The 25,024-nt window shown below is 39.1% G+C and overlaps 2 protein-coding genes across 5 annotated transcripts; one reads left to right on the top strand and one right to left on the bottom strand.

Moving 5' to 3' along the window:
• Positions 1-4,871: 4,871 nt before the first annotated feature.
• LOC121878888 lies at positions 4,872-9,623 on the top strand. Its single transcript, XM_042385323.1, has 4 exons — positions 4,872-4,976; positions 7,669-7,737; positions 8,145-8,281; positions 8,669-9,623. The coding sequence occupies exons 1-4, from the start codon at positions 4,962-4,964 to the stop codon at positions 9,165-9,167; spliced, it is 720 nt and encodes a 239-aa protein (XP_042241257.1). The 5' UTR covers positions 4,872-4,961; the 3' UTR covers positions 9,168-9,623.
• Positions 9,624-11,068: 1,445 nt separating this feature from the next.
• On the bottom strand, positions 11,069-18,374 carry LOC121878904 (nicotinamide riboside kinase 2-like). 4 transcript variants are annotated; one of them, XR_006091251.1, is made up of 6 exons: positions 18,343-18,374; positions 17,592-17,707; positions 16,849-16,997; positions 16,320-16,436; positions 15,755-15,984; positions 13,444-13,581 (listed from the first exon to the last, which is right to left on the bottom strand). XR_006091251.1 is itself a non-coding variant. In XM_042385342.1 (5 exons), exons 2-5 carry the CDS (start codon positions 17,644-17,646, stop codon positions 15,826-15,828), a joined length of 480 nt encoding a protein of 159 aa, XP_042241276.1. In that variant the 5' UTR covers positions 17,647-17,707; positions 18,343-18,374; the 3' UTR covers positions 14,097-15,825. The 4 variants fall into 4 exon arrangements, 2 of the variants coding, with proteins under 2 accessions (XP_042241275.1, XP_042241276.1); XR_006091253.1 differs by lacking the exon at positions 13,444-13,581 and adding an exon at positions 14,097-14,676; XM_042385342.1 differs by lacking the exon at positions 13,444-13,581 and having other exon boundaries at positions 14,097-15,984.
• Positions 18,375-25,024: the final 6,650 nt, after the last annotated feature.

Here is a 25,024-nt window from a genome sequence, read left to right as displayed (position 1 = left end):
ATGTATTATTTCACATAATTAGAAAGACGATTTAGAGAGATATTTAGTTGCTATTTTATACCGGCACAATAATATATTGTAAAATATATTTTTTTATAAAATTGAACTTTATTATCTGTTCGAAACAAAATAGATAATTTTTTCATCTGAGTACTTGGCAACAATGTTTGCTCGCGTGTTATCAAACATGGAGGTAGTAAGAGAACGTTCTGCAGCTCTGTCTGAAACCCAACACATGGCACTTTAGCGAAGGCCAATCAGTGAGGACAGGTCTACAAGCAACACCATAAATGATAGCAAAAGAAAGGCCTGAAAATATCAATTGTAAAAATTAAAAGTAAATAGACTTTTTTAACCAAAGAGTGGTGTTGTGAGTATCATTAAAACTGTGATGTAGCCGAGTATTGCAGAATCTTAGAGCAAATTATTTGTATTGATAGTAAGCTGTACTTATTCTTTATTTTATTAGTGACAGTAAATATTTAAGTTAAAGAATAAAGAAAATGAAATCTAATGCTTACTTATGTCGTCATATTTCTGCCTGACACACACAAGACATTGTAGGTCATAAACCTTAGCTTATATCTTGTTGAAAATAAATATTAACGTTTATACTAAACTATATTACTGGACCAAAAACTGTGATATTTTCCTTGCTAACTCAAGATAGAGTGAGCTCACTTGGCTTTCTTTTTTTTTTAAGGGGATTAGCCCACCTGGGCACAGGTCAATGACCCACATCGGGGCCTGGGGGGCGAAAATTTAATAATAATAATAGTAATTCATAGTAAATAAAATTTATAATTTAAAGTAAAATAAAATAATAACAATAATAACAACACTGTAATAATGATAATAAAGAAAAAATAATAACAATCAATAGTTAGAAACGCTATATGTACAGTATGTTGTCTTGTCAATAGTAAGAGAAACAATTGAGACCCTGCAGTTGTGTGTAAATGAGGCAGAAAGACAGATCATCAACCTGGGACTTGGTCATATATGGCAGCAGGGTCTACCATTAGACAACACATTATGCTTCCAATATCTTCCCAATACCTCCCTGTTTGGTGGCTGCCTACCATCTACTTGCCTCATTCCGGAAAACATAGTGAATTTCGTGGTTCAGATGGTTGAAATTTTATTACTACTACGACAAAAATATTGTATGAATGAATAAAGATAAGAAACATACCTTAAATGATAACAGAAGTAATTGTTAATTGAAGATGAGGCTCACAGCAGTCGGAGCTGTGATGTCAACATTCCAATAATGTTTCAAGTTCATTACAGTGTTGTGAAAGTTCATTTATCCGTATTAACACTTCTTTTAATTGTTCTTATCAAAAAAAATAATATAATTTAACGTAGACATCTGTAATATAAAGTACTGGAAGAACTTTCATAAAATATAATGATGATTATTATTTGTCGTAAGGCAGCTATCGGGTGGGGGTAGCCACCCGATGTTGTTTCCAACATTTCAGGGATATGCGTACGGTTCCCTTCCGATACCTCGTTTATCGGGATGACTATTAATAGACCAGCACGAACACTATCAATTGGCATTGTGCTTCGTAATGACTATCAATCCGGCCTATAACTCCCGGAATGACCAGAAGGAACCTCACAAGAGTAGCCAGACTTCAGGATGCTAGATAATCATTCTACACAGTTGCCACATTTCACAAACGCACGAGATGCTGTACCAGGTATTAGTGCAACCGACTGTACAAGCTCCCACGACACAGAGCTTTATAAAACATTTATAGAGTTTCTTACAGTGATTATTCCTCGGAAGTGAAGATACAAGAACACCTCTGACTGATTATCTTAAATTAAAACACCAAAATAACATCCAGGAGTTATTATATGCCTTCACTTACAGGGGAAAATTATTACCCTTGTCCCTCCCCAGGTGTCCACAGGTAAAAAAAACAAATTAACCTCAGGTGTTCACAGGTAAAAATAAATAAGCCAACCTCACACTCCTCCATACATTCACTGACCTGCCAAATCGTCATAGTTGTTATTGTTTGTAACAAGTGTAAGGATATGCAGAGGTGAGAGTCATTAAGTAAACCAGGTATATTTACTCCTTGTCTCAGGTGTTCTGCTGACCCCACTACTAGTTCACTGACCGTTCACTTAGCCTAGCCTAACATAACCCACTACAACTCCCCACAACCCACTACAACTCCCCACAACCCACTACAACACCCCACAACCCACTACAACTCCCCACAACCCACTACAACTCCCCACAACCCACTACAACTCCCCACAACCCACTACAACTCCCCACAGACCAACCATAACTCACCACAACCCACCATAACCCATCACACCACACCTCTATTGATCTTATGGTAATATATTGTGAGATGGTGACCGCCTCTTAAGGGCTTGGTGTCACTGTAATCTAAAGGGGAGGACACACACACACACCACACACACACACACCACACACCACACACACACACACACCACACACACACACACACACACACACACACACACACACACCACACACACACACACACACACACACACACACCACACACACCACACACACACACACACACACACACACACACACACACACACACACACACACACACACACACACACACACACACACACACACACACACACACACACACACACACACACACACACACACACACACACACACACACACACACACACACACACCACACACACACACACCACACACACACACACACACACACACACACACACACACACACACACACACACACACACACACACACACACACACACACACACACACACACACACACACACACACACACACACACACACACACACACACACACACACACACACACACACACACACACCACACACACCACACACACACACACCACACACACACACACACACACACACACACACACACACACACACACACACACCACACACACACACACACACACACACACACACACACACACACACACACACACACACACACACACACACACACACACACAAACCCACACACACACACACACACACACACACACACACACACACACCACACACACACACACACACACACACACAGGGGCGAGCCTCGACACACTCCCAACACCAGATCACCTCACCAAGTCAAAATAGTCACCATTAAGAAAAACTGTGTTGCTAGGGTAGCTCGTACGCGGGGCCCCGTTGATGACCATGGTAAAAGTGAGAGGTATGGTAATGGTATAGTCTCTCTGATGTCTTACCATTACCATAAACAGGTTTTGCTGGCAGAGTCGCTCACTCCCGAGTTTTGGTGTTCGGTAATTACCTACTAGTATTGGAACGTGTGTGTGTGTGTGTGTGTGTGTGTGTCTGTGTGTGTGTGTGTGTGTGTGTGTGCTTCTGTTTGTGTGTTGTCTATTGTGTCTGCGTGTCTATCTATCCGCGTGTCTGTGTGTCTGCGTGTCTACGTGTATATGTGTCTGCTTGTCTGTCTGTCTGTGTGTCTGCTTGTCTATCTGTCCGCGTGTCTGTGTGTCTGCGTGTCTACGTGTATATGTGTCTGCTTGTCTGTCTGTCTGTGTGTTTGCGTGTCTCTGTCTGTCTGTGTGTTTGCGTGTCTCTGTCTGTCTGTGTAAACGAGTGAGGTTCGCCCTGTGATAGCAATGGTCGCCCTGGCCTAGCAAGATGTGGCCTTGTACTTAATAACAGAACGTTGTAACATTCATCATTTTGTTACTTCACGTTATCCTCTTGGCCATGCTTGGATGTTCGGTCACATCTCTGTTACATACTGTTACATATTGGTCACATACTGTTACATACTGGCCCCACGATGTGTCTGTACCTGCGTCAGTGTTGGTCAAATGTGGTCGTCTCTCTCTCTCTCTCTCTCTCTCTCTCTCTCTCTCTCTCTCTCTCTCTCAATAAGTTCACCTGGTGGATTTTAGTACACCTTTGGCTTGTGTCATCTCCCGTCTTAAGTAATCTCGTCATTAAGTCATGTATCAGCCATATAAACAAACGTCTTTACCTGTCTGTCTTTACCTGTCTGTCTGTCTCTCTGTCTACTGAAGCATTAATCACCCTCATCATGCTGGCGTCCTTAGGAGTGATTAACACACTAATTATCTTACATCTAATCATGCTAAACCATCATTAAAATATACGTTATGGCTGATTTTATACACTAACTTGACCTAACCCAACCTAACTTGACCTAACCCAACCTAACTTGACCTAACCCAACCTAACTTGACCCAACCCAACCTAACTTGACCCAACCCAACCTAACTTGACCTAAATTAACCTAACCTACACCTTAACATATTACTCAGATAAATGCTGCACTGAAACACATCCACCTCACTGCTATAATGATTTGTCGTAGGAAAATAACATAATCACACAGGGGGACAATCATCATTATTCGCTAGGAAATAATCGGTATTACTTTCAATTTCAATAGGCAGTCTCATCTTGTTTCCCGTGTGTGTGTGTGTGCAGGCGGGGACCAGCAGGCGGGGACCAGCAGGCGGGGACCAGCAAGCGGGGACCAGCAGGCGGGGACCAGCAGGCGGGGACCAGCAGGCCGAGGACCACTACCTTCCTTCCCGAGCGAGGCGAGACATAGGTCAAGCTTAATACATTATACATTACCAACGCTAAGAATAATATATATCTATTAAATACTCCCTTGACTATCAATAAAAACATACTGGAAGCTTTCTGGTTTATAGTTTTATTGTTTTTTATGAATTTTATTTGTTTATTACTGTTTAGTTGTATTAAAACTTGAGGGTAAATATTTATGATAAAATCTTTGGAATTCGGCAACTCAGCTTTCCCACCAGGACCGCAGCGACCCTGATGTGAAAGTGAAGGTATATAACCCAGGTGAGGAAGACGAGGAGGGCACAGTCCATCCTCTCTCTCTCCCCTTCCCAGTCATGGCGTCTACACAGGTGAGGAAGAAATTATTTTCCATATTTGAATATGATCAACGAGGAAAATCTTAAGTTGGGTAATGGTGGTTGAAAATCTTAAGTTGGGTAAAGGTGGTGAAAAATTTTAAGTTGGGTAAAGTTGGTGAAAATCTTAAGTTGGGTAAAGGTGGTGAAAATCTTAAGTTGGGTAAAGGTGGTGAAAAATCTTAAGTTGGGTGATGGTAGAAAACAGAAGATGTACTGTAGATACGTAACCGTGTCGTGAGAAGTGATTTATTCATTTGTTTAATATTTTAGTGGCTATACGCCGATTATTCGCTGATTTTCCTGGCAATTATTGTAATTATACACTACAGTTTTATCTGGTTATTCCTAAAAATCCTGTTAAATATAAGTGATTAAATTTTAATCCAAATTTTAAAGCGAGTGTTTTTTTAAAGTCGAGTCGCTGTCAGGAACCTCAACATCCAATTAAATCCATTTTTCTACAAACATGATGAATTTTAAGTCATATTTTCAATCCAAACAAGAGTAATTTTCCTTCATTCATTAACACTTGACTTAACCCTAGTATACAGGTCCTCCCAAGCGCCCCCACCCCACACTCTCCTTACTCACGCCTCAAGTCATATACTCCGCTGCGTCCTGGAGGAGTATTCGTGATACCATTCTGCCATCTCCTTCTTAGCCTTCCTCTCTCTCCCTCCTACCGTCCATTATTTATCTAGAAAGTCATTTTTATGTTAGTTTTGCTGTTTTTATTATCGTCTCTCAATATGTGCGGACGGGTATGAGGGAACAGTGTCTAGTTCTCCGTCTGTATCTCTGTTTATCTCACACTGTCTTTCTCCCTCATTCTTCTCCTTCCTTCAACTCCCATTCTGCTTTCTAACCCTTCCTCTCTTCTCTTCTCCTCCCTCTCTTCTCCTCCCTCTCTTCTCTTTCAACCACCTCTCCCTCTCCCTCCCTCTTCCACCCTCCCTCTCTTCTCCTACCTCTCCCTTCCTCTCTTCTCCTCCCTCTCCCTCCCTCCCTCTCTTCTCCTCCCTCTCTTCTCCTCCCTCTCCCTCCCTCTCTACATATCTCATTAACTCTCTATCTTATTCTCTCCACCTTAGCTACTCACCATAATGCACTAAAGCCAATCATTCCCATCACTTTTACCTTACTCACACACACACACACACACACACACACACACACACACACACACACACACACACACACACACACACACAGACACAGACACAGACACACACTCACACACAGACACACTCACACACAGACACACACACACACACACACACCCACGTGAAGTTATATTATAAGTATCTCTCTTCCATACAGTTTGCCAACGCACCTTTTCCCAGCTCTATTTTCCCTCTCTATAGCGGAAACTCTATTTAACGGACTTTTATATATAATCCGTTATATAGAGGTGTATATCACATCTAATGGAACCTCGATATAACGGAAGAGTTAGAGAAATTCGGTAGGTTATTTTACGCGTGGTATCTTTCTGTGAGAGAGAGAGAGATAAATAGAGAAACGAAGAAAACGATAGAGAAATGATGAGAAAGAGGGATAAATAAAGAGAGGGAGAAAAAGAAAGAAAGAGATTATCACTAAAACGATGAAGCTCCCGCGCCCGCCGCAGGAAGCACACCCATGGTCAGGGTAGTAAAAGTGAATGTGAATGAGTCAGCAGAAGAAAGCGGAAAGGGGCGGTGGAGACGGGTGATAAGGGGGGAGGGAAGAGAAGAAAGGGTGGGGAGGGGGGTGGGAGGAGGAAGAGGGGTGACGAAGGTGGAGGAGGTCAGAGGAGCGTAACGCCAGGTAAGGAAGACGAGGCGGTGTCCCTGGTGACGCCTATAACAGGTGAAGTGTAGGGGGTGACGGTGAGGAAGGTGACACTGTTAGGTGAGGTTCAGGGGTTGAGACTCAATGATGATGAAAACACTAAACAATGACCATAATTATAAACTTGTTAAGAGATTTACTACAGATTGAACAGCTCGAGAAATAATCGTCACTGGTAACTCTTGTTGTTCATACGGACGTGAGTAAGGAGTGTTTATATACGAGACGTGACTTTACAAGAGTGATTAATTCATCAAACATTGCGTAGTGAATTTATCAGTGAACATGTCCTTTGATAAGTACAGTGATTGTGCAGTACATTCTCACTGTTATACATGGTCGGTGATCTTTCATTTTTTACGGTCACTGTGAACCATTAACCCAAGACCTGCTCACTAGTGCACAGTCCACTTCGGCATAAGTGCGGTCATCTCCCTCCGATCGTTCAATGGTCCCAGGAGGTAACACACTGAGAGCTGCCTACCTGTTCTACCAGTCCTATTTCACTGTTCCAATATTTGTACAATAAACTAGTTATGATATATTAATTTATTAACAGATTATCCCAGAATATTACCAATATTCACATCAAATAATGGTCACTTTAATTCCAATCCATACTTTAGTTTAAACTGATTCAATAAAGTTCAGGCCAAGAAAGTCAGAAGGATCTTGTGTTGGCCTGGCGTCCCTCGTCAAATAAACACAAAGCAACAGATATATCAATAAGTTAATGAGTACAGATATATTAAACATTATCTTGTACTTACACTTCTTGAGGCTGGTCACACACAGTCTGCACCTCAACCATTCTACTGTTCCTTCATATTATCATTGTTTCCTCCCCCAGCTCCTCCTTCTCAGCCTGGTGGTGATGGCAGCCACTGGAGCACCACAACTTGGAGTCGACAGTGATCAGGTAAGAGAGATCTACAGGTCGAGAGCTCATTCAGAGGTTCAGTGATAACACAATGATGTATTCAAATTTACCTCAGTGATTCAAAATTGACCTGGCAGAAGTTTAGAAAGACCATTGTGAACGTTGGCCTTACACACACACATACCATCACCACGCACACACCATCCACCACATACACACACACGCCCCCACACGAGAGTAACCTTTATAACCCCTAAAGAATCAATGAACAGCTTCAGCCATTATAACTTAAATATAAACAAACATTTATAGTAATACAACAGCGTCTTCTCCTAATATTGTAGTTTGTTCCAACGATATCTTTGTTTATTCATTTTTTGACACACAACTTCTTTCGTTAACTCTTCATAATCACAGTCTAAGTAAGCGTTTATTTACACTGGTAGCCGCCGACGCCCTACGACTTCGGTTATGGGGTGAACGTGGCGGACACTGGTGACGCCAAGGAACACAAAGAAACCGTCTCCCCGTCTGGTCGTACTGAGGGAGAGTACCGCTGGCTCCAGCCTAATGGACTTTACAGGTTAGTATCTCTTAGTTCCTGTCTTATCCAAATCCTTGTTTCATCATTTAATTCAAGGATTATAATATTTACTTTGCTATTAAACCAGTATGTTATATCTATTGGTTTTAAGGTGATGCAATTAGGTTTTAAACTAGGTCAGATAAATTAGACACCCTGTACAGTATACTGTATAGACTTAATATCATGTAACAAAAATACTAATTATTCTACCTCGTTTTCAAGAATTATTTCTAGATAATTTATGAAGTGGTTTATTTTACTCTCTCTTCTAATTAAAGAAAATAAATGTCCATTTTTAAGCATCACATACGACCTGAGTTTCATACAAGAAAGTATTTCGAGTTTCTAAAGTACGTGATTGATCTTATGTCTGTTGTCCCTCAGAGTGGTGAGATATTATGTGGAAGGCGACTCAGGTTTCCAGGCCGAGGTGAGTGAGGAACCCGGCTCAGAGATCGCAAATTACTACAGCAACTCCCTCAGCCAGGAAAGCTCCTCAGGGGCCGTCTCATCCCAAGGATTCGCCAAGAGCTTCGATTCCAGTCAATCCACTCTTGGAGCCGCCATTAATGTGGTCAGCGCCCCTCAACCCAGCCGCAACCGTCAGTCCAGCTTCAGGCCCACCCAGAGATTCCAGAGCCAACAACGGCCAAGCTTCAACACCCAACAACAGCCAAGCTTCAACACCCAACAACGCCAGAGCTTCACCAGCCAACAACAGCCAAGCTTCAACACCCAACAACGCCAGAGCTTCACCAGCCAACAGGAATCTAACAGCAACATAATCGACGGAGGATTCATCGACGGAGGCATCATCGACGGAGGATTCATCGACGGAGGCACCATCGACGGAGGCATCATCGACGGAGGCTACATCAACTGAAGCCCACGAAAATTACACCAAATGCCAGGGTTTGAAAACCCATTCGAACCCTTAACCTAAGACAGTATCTATGAAGTACAATGAACATGCATCATCTATGTCCACTGGATCTGGTAGAAGTAGAAATCAGAATTCCCTGACCATGAAAGTTGTCCAAAGACCAACATCTTCCATGGAGATGTTTAAGCTTTTCTGCCTGTTGATTTGATATGGACATTTGCTTTAGTGTGTTGAAGATAAATGCTTTAGAAACTCTTGGACAACTTTAACACTCAGGGACTTGTTTCAGTACAGAGGTCTGGATGACCTTCAGAATATACAAATTCCTACTCCAACATTCATCATTACGGACAGAGTTTATAAAAAAAATTGAGTTCATAGTACTTCATTTACAAATATATGTTCTATATATTTTCTTACTATAATTGTGTTATTATAATAAAACCATTGTATGAATATTTTCCTTTGATTTCCCATAAAGAAACATTAAGTCACACCATAAGGACAAGGTACGGCTTGTTAACATTGTTTCTTTACCACTATTTACACCAACTAAATATTAATGCTCTACTAAATATAAAAACATGATAATCCACATGATTCCCTTCCCAGACCCTCCTCAACTAGCTACAACACTCTACTTCCTCCCTTCCCTTAGATACCAACCACCAACAAGCAGATGATGATGATGGCCTTCTTACTACAAGTTGACGAGTTACCTCATACTCAGGAGTATCCCGAGTGTATTGTTTGTCATCTATTGTTTATCGAGTGACAGAAAATAGCTTAGGTAACTCGAAGTCGCCAAAGGGATTCTGGTGAAGGGAATGTATAAATCAGGACTGCATTATTATCTAGTCATGAGTAAAGATTAAATAACTTTTTGGCATGAGTGGAGGCAAGTTCTAAAGTAAAGCAAAATCAATATTAAAGGCTAGTGTGAGTGTATAAGGTCTGAGGCTTGAAGATTACAGTATTACTATACAGACTCAGATCACAATGAGATGGAGGCATTAAATATATTCTCTTCCTCAGTGTTACCAAGAGAGGACACAAACAACCTCCAGAAGATGTTCAGAGATTGCAGAGGACCTAACATGAAGCTCACACAACTAAAGTAGGATAAGCGCCTTCAATGAAAGAGCAAAAAATACACTTAAAGTTTGCAAACCTTCAAATTACCATAACTTTGGAACCAGTGAAGCTATTGAAGTGAATTAAGTGGAAGGCTAGTATTGTTAGTGCAGATTTAAATAATACAGTAATATCAGTATTAGCCAGAATCCCTCAAACCCAGAATTGAAATATTCTCGGAAAATTGTTCCCAAAGCCAGAATTATCCGGAACTATTTTTTGAGGGGGAAATGTTTTGGAAAATTACGAGAAAATTTTCACGATACCCAGAAAATTACGGGAATGGGAGAGTTTTCCAGGTTTGAGAGATGAAAATCGAGCACATTTCCTGGAAATTCCGTGAAAAATTTTCTGTTACCCGGAAAATTCCGTGGACGAGGGATATTTTTCCGGCTTTGAGTGAGTCGTCTCGTCACCCGGAAATCTCTCATTCCCAGAAGTGCTCTGCACCAATTGTTCCGGCTAATGGGGACATCACCGTACCACTGAAAGACATCATACGTATTCTCAGGCATATCAGCACTTGTCCTATTTCAGCTCAGTGTTCCCCATATCTAAGACTCTATAGTAATAACAGTAATTATGAATGAAATCTGAAATAACAATGAACTCTTGTAAGAAGAATAACGATACAAGGAGACTTTGGCATCAGAGGGGCGCCTATATCACACTACAAGATACACCAATAACAAACTACAATACATACTGTAGCTACATTCAATATACATCTAAAGTACTGTACAATAAAAGCTTAATAAAAAACAACATTCAAATACTTCTCAAATTTATTACCTGGAATATTTTAACAAAAGAAAAATTTTTCAGTTAGATATTCATAAGAAGTTGAAGACACTTAAACAGTTTTGTGCCTATAAACCCAAATCATAATATTCAGTCAAATATTGAAGGATAAGGATAGCATGAACTCGGCAGCTAGATCTATATGCGACCCGATCCAAGAAAACGCCTTACTAAAATCACTTTAGTCCAAAATATGTGAAAAAATTTAAAATTAAATCAAATATTATACCCAAGGTTTGATTTATTTTATTCAAACACTCGCTCCACAGAGCATCTTTATGGAGGCGGTCCGATGAATTTCAAAATGAACACCTCGACTCCTGTAGCCTCGGTAGGATTGTCGAGACCCTTCGCTTCTTGTGCCGTAATGTTTAACAGTAAAGATATTTTTGGAGCGGGTGTACATTCTATTATGCTTTAAACAAGACTAACTCAAATAAATACAAGTGCCTCTTCCTTGGATCAGGCCACATTATCACTTCTTACAAAATATAAAGTCATAATCAATAGAATTAGTTTACAGCACTACAACTAATTCAAGACAAAACCTGAAATAATACTGTATCTTCCCAGGAACAAAAGAGTACTGTTCTTGATTCGAAATACAAAGCAGATACAATACAGTGATATCTTCCAGTACAGGTAAGACCCCGAGGGGATGATAACACTCGCTTTCATGGAACGTTTTATTATAATTCCTGTTTATCTCTTGAGAAAGCTGCTTTTTTTTGTGCTAAAGTAGTATAGTTTAAAGCCACTGCAGGCACCGTGTATCCTGTAAACATCTAGGTGTGAATGTTAAAATGTGAATGTTATAACTTACACCCAACTCCCTACCGACAGCATTCCAAGATCATAATTATTATCAAATTATCCCTTCCAACAGCTGATTTTCCAACTACTGTACCTTCACACTCCAATCAGTCAAAAACATGACCAACAAACATCAAGGAGGGATAACCTCCAAATACCTCGATGCATATGCTCTCAAAAAATTCTAAACAATAATATTTTTGCTAGACACGAGAAGCTGTCGTCACCTGCCGATATTCTGGTACAGTATTCCCCCTAAATAACCGAGGGCCCCCAAGAAACTATCAACGAACAGAGCCCCTTTAAGAAGCTATCATTTGAAGAACTTTCCACACACACAAGTCTATTCAAGCAAAGAAAACATTTAATAGACTTCAAGCACAAAAACAAGGTGCTGAAGAGACTCGCCATATTATAAAATCAGCACTCACTAATATAGAAAGGACATAGGCTTGTAAATAGTACAAACAAGCATCAATATCTAAGTCTAGAGAGAAAGTATATCTAAACTTTTATTGTCCATTTGTCAACCAATCCTCAAAGAATATTTAACATCATAAAAATACAAAATATATTCAGTATACAGTATAATAAAATACATAAATTCAAAAGACAGTACAGCAAAAGTTATAGTTGATATAATAGATGAAGAGAGAATCAACATGACACCCAAAACAAATATTTAGTACCTTTTATTTAAGAAAATTAACAGCACCAACAGAATTCTTTATGGTTTCCTTCCACAATTAAACAGCACTGTGGGGAAGCTTGAGCAAGACCATATACTGTAGTCCTTAACACTCACAATTAACTTGCCAAGCCTCCTGAGTAATCATATCATGGGGTGTAACTGAGTTTGCTGGAATGCCTAGTTCAGCCTATTTGTGTGTGTGTGTGTTGTGCGATTGGAACATGGGAGTGCTCTTCAACCATGCTGGGGAAAAGCACATGTTGTGGAGGTGAATTCTTTCAAATAGTTAGGTATAGGAGAGGAAAAAAGGGTGTAATGGAAAGATCTGAAACAAAAGTGACTGGTAAGCAATGATGATGAAATTACAAGAAATTACCGACATGACGAAGGTTTGAAGTAGGTGATAAGAGAAGACATTAACTACAGGAATGTCAATGGATTAATGAAGGACAGTTGAGAAAGAATAAGAGAAAAAGCCAAATAGATAATATGAATGAGAGAAGCATTTACATGGAGGAATATAAGGCATTGTGCAAGAATAAGAATGCATGAGAGACAATACATTATCTTGCTGGAGGCTGACAGAATGCATAATGGCAGACCAAGATAGATTTTCAGGCCTAACAGTGGGAAAATGGTTACAGTTGGGTATAGTTTTTTCGTTCCAATCCTTGAACAACAGTATTATAATGTAACAACTGACCCTTTGATATGCATGCTGAAGTATCTAATGTTGAAGTTGCCTTTACCTGTTGATAAATGGTTGAGTAATGATCTTCCATACCATTCAAGAAGACTACATTTGGGACACTCTCCTTCACGTGTTTCAGATGGGATTCGTACTCCGGCCATACGCAGTGTTCGAAGTAGCCCGGAGGGTCCGGAGGATCGTAGGCACGGCATTTCCTCCTCTCCCAACACGGCTCGCGGGTCATCGTGAGGAAGTAACGCAGGTCGCACATCTCCGCTAACTTCCTGTGACCGAAGATGAGAAATCCATCCAACAGCAGCACGGGCAAGTCTTTAGTATTGTAGTCACTTACACAAGATGAGAAAGATATCTTGTTAGAGACACTTTTAGGTACAGGTGCTTCATTCACTGGTTCTGGACAGGACTCTACAATCTCCAAAACGTCCTCCATCATCTTGTTCATATCCAAACTGGAGATGATTTCCCAATTGTGGTGGGAGACACCTCCTGGACAGGGGATATGGTGAGGAGAGTCTTCAGGGTAGAAATAATCATCCTGGCATATTAGTCTGGAGGTGCTGGGGAGACCCCCCAACAACTTCCTGGTTACTGTTGACTTCCCACTATTTGTAGCCCCTGAGATGCCGACAACAAGCCAACGTGTCATGATCGTAAGCCAACACGCAAACAATTTTAACTGCCCAACTAACTATTCATATGATAAATATATATACATGTATATATATATATATATATAAACAAGCTATTCTCAGTGTTGTTAATCCCAGGACAAGGTGACTAATATTCAATTATGACAATAAACTAAGCACTCGTTGCAGAAAATATGAAACTGATTATTAAAAAACAAATAACATGCAAGTCAAAGCCAAAGCCAATCAGTGTCAATAAGTGCAGTACCACTACAGTTGCTTTAACTTGTCTCTTTCAGTGCAGGAAGCTGTGTATAATGACCTTACAATATATATTCCAGTAAGTGTCAAAAGAAACACGAGGATAATGGCAGGGGTGGCGATGGCAATGATAGGATCGGGGAAAAAGGGTCTTAGGGAACTATCCTCGTCCATAAACGGCAGTCCCACAACCCACACGAGGTAATACGACGCCACGGCCGCTGACACTCCAAGCACACACTCGCCGATCACTTTGTCATGCCCAAACATTACTAGTGGCTATTTTGGTCGAGTCTAAATGATCCATAATCATTTAAAGTCTGAAAATCTTTCCTCGTGAGCTGCTAAGAAAATCTCTCAGTTTTTGGTTCACACACATTTTTGTGGACTATCACACATGTCGGGCATTTTTTTAACATCCACAGTAATGGGAACTTTTTTCTCCTCTCCATCAATCGTGCCACAACTCTGAAAATCAAGTGCGAGAACGTGAATTAACACAGGCGTATATCATAAAGCAGAGAATGACAAGTGACAAAATAAGAAAGAGATATCTAGTGATGACAAAGGCGTACATCGGTGACGGGACGAGGTGATACAGGTCGTACTCCGACCCATACAGGAGGTGCCACAGCGTCACTATCACCAGAAAACTCACAAAAGCAAACAAAACAATCCTACCTGTTAGTCTCTCATTCATAGCCATTATGAACGAAGCTTATTTAAAGTTATTATTATCACTAAGACAGGAGAAGGTTACTGGAGTTTATCCATGCAAGGTGAAGTGAGGTAGATAAAACAAAAATAAATAAATAAATTACACAAGCTACATAAAACAATGTCAAAATAAACACAAAAGTTCCAGCGTTTTACACAGTGTTTATGTTTATAAAGACGGAATAATACTGCTGCATCAACTAACAACTATGGTTAAGTAACATCAATAATAACCTTGCCAACTACTATACAAGGGGAACTACAACAACAGTGTGAGTTACCTGTCAATGATCATCAGGATTATTTAATAATTTGTTATTATCACAGAATTCAACACCAGTACATGAACTCTAAATACCATGAAGGAGGACATGCACAATTAGTTCTTACACAGCATTGTATTGTAACATCCAACTCAATATTCCTTTTTCAAAATATTCACCAATACTGTACAGTCAAGTTCACAATTAAAAAAAATAAAGAACATTAGACTGGATTGCTTTAGAAGAGTTAGTAACGTAGTCCCTTTTCTTCTTGGTAACTAAAGTTAAAGTTAATTTAATGTTAAAATTATCCCTTATTAACTGTATTAACACATGCAAGTGGTGTTAGATTTATTACCTTTTTTAAATACATTTCTTTAGGTTAAACATTTTCGTCAGTAACTTCCATGCAACACCACAGTTGTCCAAATATCTACCCACACAAACTACAGGTCACATACAAATATAACAATACTATGGACACAGATACAGTACCAGGATATTTTCAGGGTATATACCATTTGAATCCATGCAACACCTGTAGGCAACGAAAACACCTTACGAACATTTCCAACAAGTGAATCGGCAAGTTTTATGAGCAATGGTTAAGAGCTCAAAGTACTGTAGGTGAGGTTGGTTAGTAGAGACGAAGCCACTCTTCGTTCATCTTCTCAAAGTCTTCGTCGCTGAACACCGATGATTCTCCTGCTCCGTGTTTCTTGTTGCCCTTCTGCCGCTGGACAAGATCATGGTCGACAACCTTCTTTTCTAATTCTTTAAGATGGTGATTTGTGACCTGGAAACACGGCGGTAGAAAAGTCATCAGTGACCGTAAATTGGCTCTCATAATCTCGCACCGTTCATCCTACCCAAATCTAATTCACTATCGTCGACATTTCACGGCCATTCTCCACTCTAGTGTGGGTTAGGTGCAGTACGGTCACACAAATACCATACATGTACTAATCAAAAGATCCCAGTGGCAAATATTTAACAGGCAATAACACACCCTACATAAAAAAATACAAAAAAGTATGACATTTGATCATTCCTATACAGTAAAATACATAACACTACACAGGGGTACAGTGGATAACAGTTTCTTACATGACCAAACACTACAATACCTACCTGATCAATATACTCTGTGGGGGTTCTCTTCTTGTCAATCTTCTTCAGTAGTCTAATATTGTCAACAGTGTGATCGACTCGTGCATTATTCTTGTACTGGTCTAGAACATTGACTACCTGTGGATTATTTTAAATTGTAAACTCTACTATCCATAATTACACATTCTTTGACTATTTCTAAGTTCTATAATATATTTCTAAGTTCAATAATCATATGTATATTTTTTTTAATGTTCAAGTTCATTTATACAATACTGATTTCAAATTAAGAAAGGCTGATGTAGATTCGATAGTGTGTGTGTGTGTGTGTGTGTGTGTGTGTGCGTGTGTGCGTGCGTGCGTGCGTGTGTGCGTGCGTGTGTTCATCATTGGGTGTTAGTATAGATATAAAATCCTTACACATGTATTCCTGGACATATGTATGGTTGGATGTACTTCTCAATTGTATAGGTCTTGGAACAGTGTATTAATGTATTCATCTACTCATACATCAAGATTAATACATACAAGACAACTTTATAATACACACTTGTTTCTGAATAAGTTGGTTCTTTGCTTCTCTATCCCTCAGTTGACTTTGCCTCTTCTGGTTAGCTGCCCTCCTGACTCCCTGACGATGGGTACCCAACTCCAACGACTTCCTGTTACCTTTGGTCTTCTTGTCAGTATTACTATATTCTGTACACACGATAAAGGAACAGGTTAATGCGAGCTTGTGTTTGTGGGATTACTTTTCTGAGGTCTGGATGATAAAGGAACAGGTTAATGCGAGCTTGTGTTTGGGGGATTACTTTTCTGAGGTCTGGTCCTACAGTTTACAGTGGTGACGGTGAGGCATAGTCAGTTACCTATAGTAATATGTGCCTGTTCTTCCTGGGTTATACTCAGTGTCACTGCTAACTCTACACCTTAAGTTAAATCTCACCTTCGTTACCTTTAGATCAATCATTCTTGAACATGTTGGGAAACCATTCATTAATTATGTCATCATTTCAAACTGTATTTTTGTTTTCACATGTTTCTCCACAACACCTACAGTACAGTGAAGCCTCTAAAATAACATGCTTCTCTCCGTAATGTTTCTCCACAACACCTACAGTACAGTGAAGCCTCTATAATAACATGCTTCTCTCCGTATTATCCATTAGATGGGAGGCTTCACATCTAACCGAGTCTCTATATAACAAATTTCATCTCTATATCTGTAAACATAATATATCAACTCTTCAGTACTATCTATCATGACCTACAATAATGTACATTACAACTCACCCGGCAGATCACTGTCAAACAGCTCTAAACCTCTCTTGGCAAGTGACCAGGACATCTCATGTGAGGATCCCACTTAATGATGTTGGTATGTACAGGTACACTTGTTCAATACACACCTGAAACATTTAATCCATCAAGTTTTTATCCTTTACGGTACTTATAGAATTAATAACACTATGCGTGTACCCCGGGTCAGTAATATACCCCAGTTTGGGAAGAACATTTTTTGTAATATTATCTTTAATTTGTCTGTCTTGACCAATGATCTATAACACGGATTAATTATATAACTCCCTATAACACTCTACCATCAATAACCATTAAATAATTCAGGTTAACTCACCTGACACTCATTAACTCAGAGAAAATCAATTAAATCTGTTAATGGAATATATTATTACTTAATGGTTCGTCTTAATGATTTTAATAACATGTGTACATTATATAGCTTTGGTATTTAATGTAGAAAAGCGATAGAAAATAAGCTAAATAATCAATCCCTTTCATTGATTAACCTTAAATAATTACCTACAAAAATAAATAAATAAATAATGGATTTATTTGATCCATTTTGCCGCATAATAAACACAAACGTTAAATACCTCATTTTACTCTCTCAAATTACTAATAACAAGTACTAATACAGTCTAGACCTTCACTATGGATAGCTTTATGTGCTACAGGAGTTACAGTTACGATTAATAACTACTACAGCAGAAAATGACTAAATAAAGAGAGGTATTACACCCACCTGGTCTGGCTGCCGCGTGACTCCTCCAACACTCAGTGGGATGGAGGACCTTATTAACAAACTATAAACAACTTTATCTTAGAATTATTTTGCTTAATAATATAATAAATACTTACTAAAATTTAAGATAATTAGTTTTAATTATACTTTATTTATGATAATGACTGGTAAATAAAATCAAAATATTGTTTTTATATTTTCAGTTGTACTAGACTCAGCTTAGTGATATATGACATTCTTTTACTTTACTCAAAGTTATTATTGTGTTAGTATTATCCATCAAAGAACTATAATTATATACAAGTTATACACTGTACTATTTTACCATAGTGTTCCCATAGTAAATATTTCCACTATTTTGATAGAGCTAATGTTAAAAAATGACTCGACTTTGATAGCTAAATCAAAATATACTGTAGAATATACTATACTGTATAATATCTTCTGTAGTCAATAAATTCAAAGTAAAATAACCTAAAATAACCAACCTAAGGTGTTTTTAGTTAAGTTTGCATGGTTCTTCTTACTTGATAAATTTTGTGGTGTTGTAGCCATGTTGTGTCCGTCACCACTCACCCTATAGGGGCGTAACTTTCCTTGAACCTCCACTGAAGAAGAATCTCCACCCCAGCTTATTTCATCTAAATATGGGGTAGAGATTCTTCATGTGAATCAACTTAATATATAAAATTTAAAACGATGTAAAAAATTTTGATTTCACCGAATACAATGTGGTGTTGGGAGAAAAATGTCTCTGTAAAGTACCAAAACGCAAGACTTGGACGGATATTAATGCGGGCTGTGGTGCTCCTGTATACAAAGCCCCCAAGGAACAGACACTTGCCAAGACCATGAAATATCTACACACAGACACAAACCTACACACGGTAACACATTTATTTCTTTGGAATTACGAGTTGAATGGATTTCTAAACCCTCAGACACAACACAATACAACCAGTGTCTAGATTCACAAATGATCGTACAATAAAACATTCCTCGTAACTAATGATGCAAATACTTGTACTAAACTAAAGGTAAACAATGAAGTTATTATCACAATTACATTAAAATTTCACCTTACATATGTTCACTCAGCACCACATAACATTAATTGGAGTGTTTAATTGTCAGATGAACAAGCTAGGGTGGCTAAACTTCAAGTCATCCATTTACTGTTGGTTTAGTATAACAAGACCGTAGTTGTGGTGTTCGCCTATAGTGTGAGAGGGACAGGCAAGTGATGGTGAGATGGGTGACAACTGACAAATGACCATCACCTGAACAACACAGTCTTGTCGTGTTGTAGATGACGATGAAACATTATTACTGAACGAGTCTCTTCTGTGTGTGTCCGAAAGAGATGAGAAAGTTTGTAAACAATCTTCAAGAACAAGACGCCATGGGTTAAAGAAATAATTCAAGAATAAAATTAGGTTAGGAAAGTGGAAAACTAATCGAACAAGGTGACCAACAGTTACCCCCACTACCACGTGTGTTATACTGAGTGGTCACCCCATCTATCAACAGTGTGTGGGGCGTGTTGTCAAAGGGAAAGAATGGCTGGCTGCTCCTCACAGTGTCAGTAAGACGGGACAATATTTATGAAAGTGTTGACTAATTAGGTTAGGTTCGGTTCACTACCACCACCACCACCACCACCTCCTCCTGTACTACCCACTTCTCCTCCTCCTCCTCCTCCTCCTGCTCCTCCTCCTCCTCCTCCTTCTCTTCCTCTCCACACACACAACACAGTTCATTCACTTCAGAAGAGGACAGGGTTGGTGGTAGTGTGTAGGGCACCGCTCCCACGCAAGACCACCCAACCACCCTCGACAACCATCCAACAGCCGTCGACAACCACCCAACAGCCGTCGACAACCACCCAACAGCCGTCGACAACCACCCAACAGCCGTCGACAACCACCCAACCACCCTCGACAACCACCCAACAGCCGTCGACAACCACCCAACAGCCGTCGACAACCACCCAACAGCCGTCGACAACCACCCAACAACAGAACTGGATTTAGGTAAGACTCATGATCTAGTCAAACCAATAACTGCCGAGACTTTAGAAACGACAAGTGATTAATTACTTCTTGAATGATTCCTTAACATTTGGTTGTGGTCATGATCCCAACATCAGTTATACCATCAGTAAACAAAACCATAATAACACCTCACAAATTTGTTCTTCTATACACAAAGACAAACCTACTGATTACTACAGTATGCTCCGCTCCTCTCTACCGGGAGATATTAAAGGTGCATTGAATGGCTAATAAGGGTCTCAAGAAACAAACAAACACAGTCAAATAAAAGATAATAATGTAACTTAAGTGATCTATGACAGTCATGAGCAACAAAGTTTAAGAGATGATAATGAGATGCTTGCCCCGGGATATTCCAGAGTACTGTACTATATCCTCCATGACCTGGGAATAAACAGGTGAAGTATGAGGGATGATCAAAAAGTTCGGTGAATGGTACCACGACCAAGGAATGAGTGAATATTTGTGAGGCCTGTGGGTGCAGCCTACATCATCCGCCCTCCTAGACACCATTAAAGTACACACCAGGATGTGTCTAGCGGCAGTACTCGGCCAGTATTGAGTCCACTTTAAGTAGATGCACAAACCAGCCATAAATCAAAATTTTTTGCATACATTTTAACAGGAATTCATTTGTATTTATCACAAAAACAAGAGGTGTTGTTATGGGAAAGTAAATACAATACTGCCCAAGGATTACATCTTTGAGCTGAAGTTTACTTACTTTTACTTTTATCCACTTGCAATTGATCGGTTCATTAACCTCTTGGGCAACCTGTGTTGAGCTGACAAAGATAACACAGTACAATACAGGTACAGTATTTGCTCTCATGCTAAACCGAGAAGCCTCACATCTGTAGTAAAGAAACAAAAACATTCCGACTGATGAAAAGAAAAATGAATAGTAACCAAAGAAATGCTTTAGGGTCTTTCTCCAGAGGAACCAAGGACACAAAGATATTAGTATTTTGCTTCAGCTGATGAAAGGAAATGAACGAAATTTAGAAGACCTGAAGAAATATTTAAACTTGAAAAAATCTATCTATCTATCTATCTATCTATACAAAATTGTGTTGAAAAATGACAGCTGACTACAGGAGTCGGCTTTTGAGTGACTACTTCTCTTCATCCGTAAAAAAGTAAATCTCTCATAAATACAAATGTAATCAGTCTTCATATAAAAGAATTTGGATTAGTACCAAACACAAGTATATACAATGTTCTCTTTCTTCACCTCAACAAAATATTGTATCAAGCGTTGCACCGAAATTCATATGCTAATATTTTTCTAACAGATCCTGAAAATAAATTTACAAAACTGTTGAACTAAACTATATACACTGGCTAACCATTACCCCGGAACAAGATCCACAAATCGATTCACATCCAGGTCCCCAATTACTGCTGGGTAGACAGAGGCTAATGGGGTAAAGAAACTTGCCCTGCCACGTGCCTCTGACGCTCTAGCATAGTAAAAAAAAAACATGTCTAACTAGAAGGGCCCACTGCCATCAACACACTGCCATTAGAGACTACTTTTTTTTAGATCTAAACACTACAGTTTGCAAAGAAATGCCACACAATGCTCAGCCATAGCTGTCATAAAAAATTAAATACCATGATAATTGTTTGTCAGTGTTTGCCAAGTAAAGCGTCTCATGAGTGCTATGGTCTGAGAAGCTATCTGACAAAATTTCTCAATGGAAGATAAAATATTTCTTACCTGGAGAAGTATACAAACAACACACAAGGAAGGTGTTGTGTTACTTTACTTTTATGATTTCTGAATTTTTTACATAGTACAAGGAGCAACTCTTTACCCGCCAGCCATTTTGTCAGTGATTGTTATTGTTCTTCCAGGAGATTTTTAGTTTTCTTCTGACACAATCTCTCAAACAGCAAGAACAAATTAAATGAGCCAAAACACATCATTACTGTGACTGTAAAATGACATCATTGGCAACCAAAACATCAGTAGCCACCAATGACTTGTCGAGTGGCAACATGTTCTTAGCCTAATCCTTCCTAACTTACCAGACTTCACCAACAGTACTACAGTTATTTCCTATTTTATTCTCCTAAAATAGAATTCCTATCTCAGAAAAGTACCAAACACTAGCGGTGGTCATCTTCCTCCACCCACTTCATAAGTAAACACTAATACATCACAAAGAATATATTCCTCCTGTATTTTATGTTTGTTTCTCTGGGTAAAAAAGTTTTTATCTTCCATGGAAAAATGTCATCAGGCAGCTGCTAAAGCTACATCATCATCTTGAATATTACCAAAAACAGTCAAAATACTCACTGGTGGTCCTGCTGGTGGCGTAACCAAGACCACTAATTAATTATCACTTGAAATCACACAAATTTTCATTACATATCTCAAAATTATATCACTCGCTATATTATCAGTTTACACACCAAAGATGTGATTCATATTGCCGATAGTTTTACAAATAAATTCTTAAAATAAGTTTTTAACGTCACAAATGTAGACCTTGGCACAATACTTTAAACTTGGATGTTTGTAGCGACATTATCCTAGCGATGTTTTATAATGTAGACGTGGGAATCAGTTCATGGTAGAAGGTTCTGTAGGAGACAGTAAATGGTGCCGTCTGCCAGGGTCGGGTGAGTGAGGACTGCAGGGGGTCAAGTTAGTCAACAGCCAACACGGAACATTCGTTGTGTTGATAATTTCCTCAATTTTTCACTTATTTTATCATCTCAAGATTGTGTTCCGTTGTATCATATGAAGAAATAATAATAATAAAATAAATATAAATAAATGGACGAAAGAAATCAATCATGTGTTATATATCTTTGTAGTAATAAGTATTTAATATATTACAGGAAAATTATGGGTACAAATTGAACGACTTTAGACTGTCATAATTTCTTGAAGATCTATAGTGAAACGCATTATTAAATTTCTACATAGTTTTATACATATAATATTAATATTAATGCTAAAACTAATACTGATACTAATATTGTCATAACAATAGAAAACTTTGTGTTTATATGACGTACTGTGGCAGTATGTGGATCTGACTCACTTGTTAAACCTAACGTAAAATGACTTGTGAAGAAATTATTTTAGTCGTATTTTTATTGTTTTTACCATGACATCAGGGATCGTCCAGGGCCAGAAGAGAACAATGAACACCGTAATTATGAGTTAGGAAGAGACTGCGCTGATCAGCTGCTATGTGTAAATAACCATCCATAGGCAATTCTCTCCACCTGATTGGCCGTGATAAATTTGCTCTTAATAACATGATTATACCTCAAAATCATAAGGGCATAACACCAACAACAGTGTATAGCAGCCTTACCCAGTGCCGATAAATATACAATAATAAAAGCTTTGTTGTAGACCCCTGTAGATGCTTTGTGACCACACCTGTCCTGCTGCGCCATGAACCCCGATAATCAGACACTGGTGCATTATTCTGTCTTTAAATGCTTTAGGTATAGATGAAGATGGAAGAGACGAGGCGTGGGCTGCTTCTGTTGTTGGTGGTGGCATGGGAGCTCCTGCTGGGGACTTCCTCGGTGGCGGGTGTGCCCCTCTCCTTCAAGTTGATCTTCAAGGGAGGACAAATGATCACTGCCACCTACACCTCTTTCCCCCGTCGATCCAACATTGTGTAAGTTTGGTCTCCCATATTTCTAAGTCCTCCTAATATTTCAGTGTTAACTTAATGTTTTCATAATCATTTAGAATTTCAATAATACGGTAAAGCTCCCAAAACCAGACTTAATTCTTGCAAGCCCTGTCCATTATTGGGGGGATTCTGTTATTGATAGTATCCGTCCGTTATTGAGAGGGTTTACTGTACCCATTACTTTATTGAGGAGTCCATTATTGGGAGGGTTTACTGTTAACGGTACCAGTTTGTGTGTCCTTCCGTGGCATGTTTGAGTCATACTTCCTCCACCTTGATGCCTTCCTTTCTGCTTTTTTATGTGTTAATATATTGGTACCAAGGCTTACTACTGAGGTAACACTGTGCCAAGAAGATCAAGCTCGCCGCCATCCTCACACCCAGACTACTGCGTGGGGGATGGGAAGGGGGGGGGAAAGAGAGATTCTGTTAGCTAGAGAGAGAGATAATGGAAATGTGTACCTTCCATATCAAGTATCTTAACCCTGTTCCATATGAGACGAAACAAAGATCTAAAATTACTATACTTGATCCGACATATTAGAGTGTTGTAACATTTACTTCAGTTATCCCCGAAAACTTAAAGAAGAAAATGAATGTGGTAGGAACAGTGACTAAAGTATTATCGTTTTTTTGGACGTGTCACCAACGATGTTCGGGTTAGATGTATTTATCATATCTAAAAAATAAAAAAATAAATAAAAATACTAAGCTATGGTCTAAATATGATTCATTAAGATGTATGTTTTAAAGCTTTTGGTAAATGCCAACTGTTTGTCTGTATGTTTATTTGATCATAAATTTAAAACTGTTTTGATGTTAAAGATGTTTGACATGAGTGCTTCTTTGGTCCCTCAGGTGTGCTGGCCTGTGTATCAGTCGACCTGGGTGTTGGGTGTACACTTGGAACTATATCAGCTTAGAGTGTCAGCTGCTGGACCAGCTAACTGACAC

The sequence above is a fragment of the Homarus americanus genome, unplaced genomic scaffold (assembly GCF_018991925.1).
Source record: "Homarus americanus isolate GMGI-L3 unplaced genomic scaffold, GMGI_Hamer_2.0 scaffold24057, whole genome shotgun sequence".
NCBI lineage: Eukaryota > Metazoa > Arthropoda > Malacostraca > Decapoda > Nephropidae > Homarus > Homarus americanus.
The sequence above is the reverse complement of the archived record's forward strand: the minus strand, read 5'-3'. Positions and strand labels throughout refer to the sequence as shown.

Excerpts from the sequence above, each read along its gene's own strand:
- LOC121878888 (XM_042385323.1), top strand. Across the intron at positions 7,738-8,144 it reads TTGGAGTCGACAGTGATCAG|CCGCCGACGCCCTACGACTT; the intron begins GTAAGAGAGATC and ends TTACACTGGTAG. Across the intron at positions 8,282-8,668 it reads CAGCCTAATGGACTTTACAG|AGTGGTGAGATATTATGTGG; the intron begins GTTAGTATCTCT and ends GTTGTCCCTCAG.
- LOC121878904 (XM_042385341.1), bottom strand. The coding sequence starts at position 13,964 with ATGACACGTTGGCTTGTTGTCGGCATCTCAGGGGCTACAAATAGTGGG.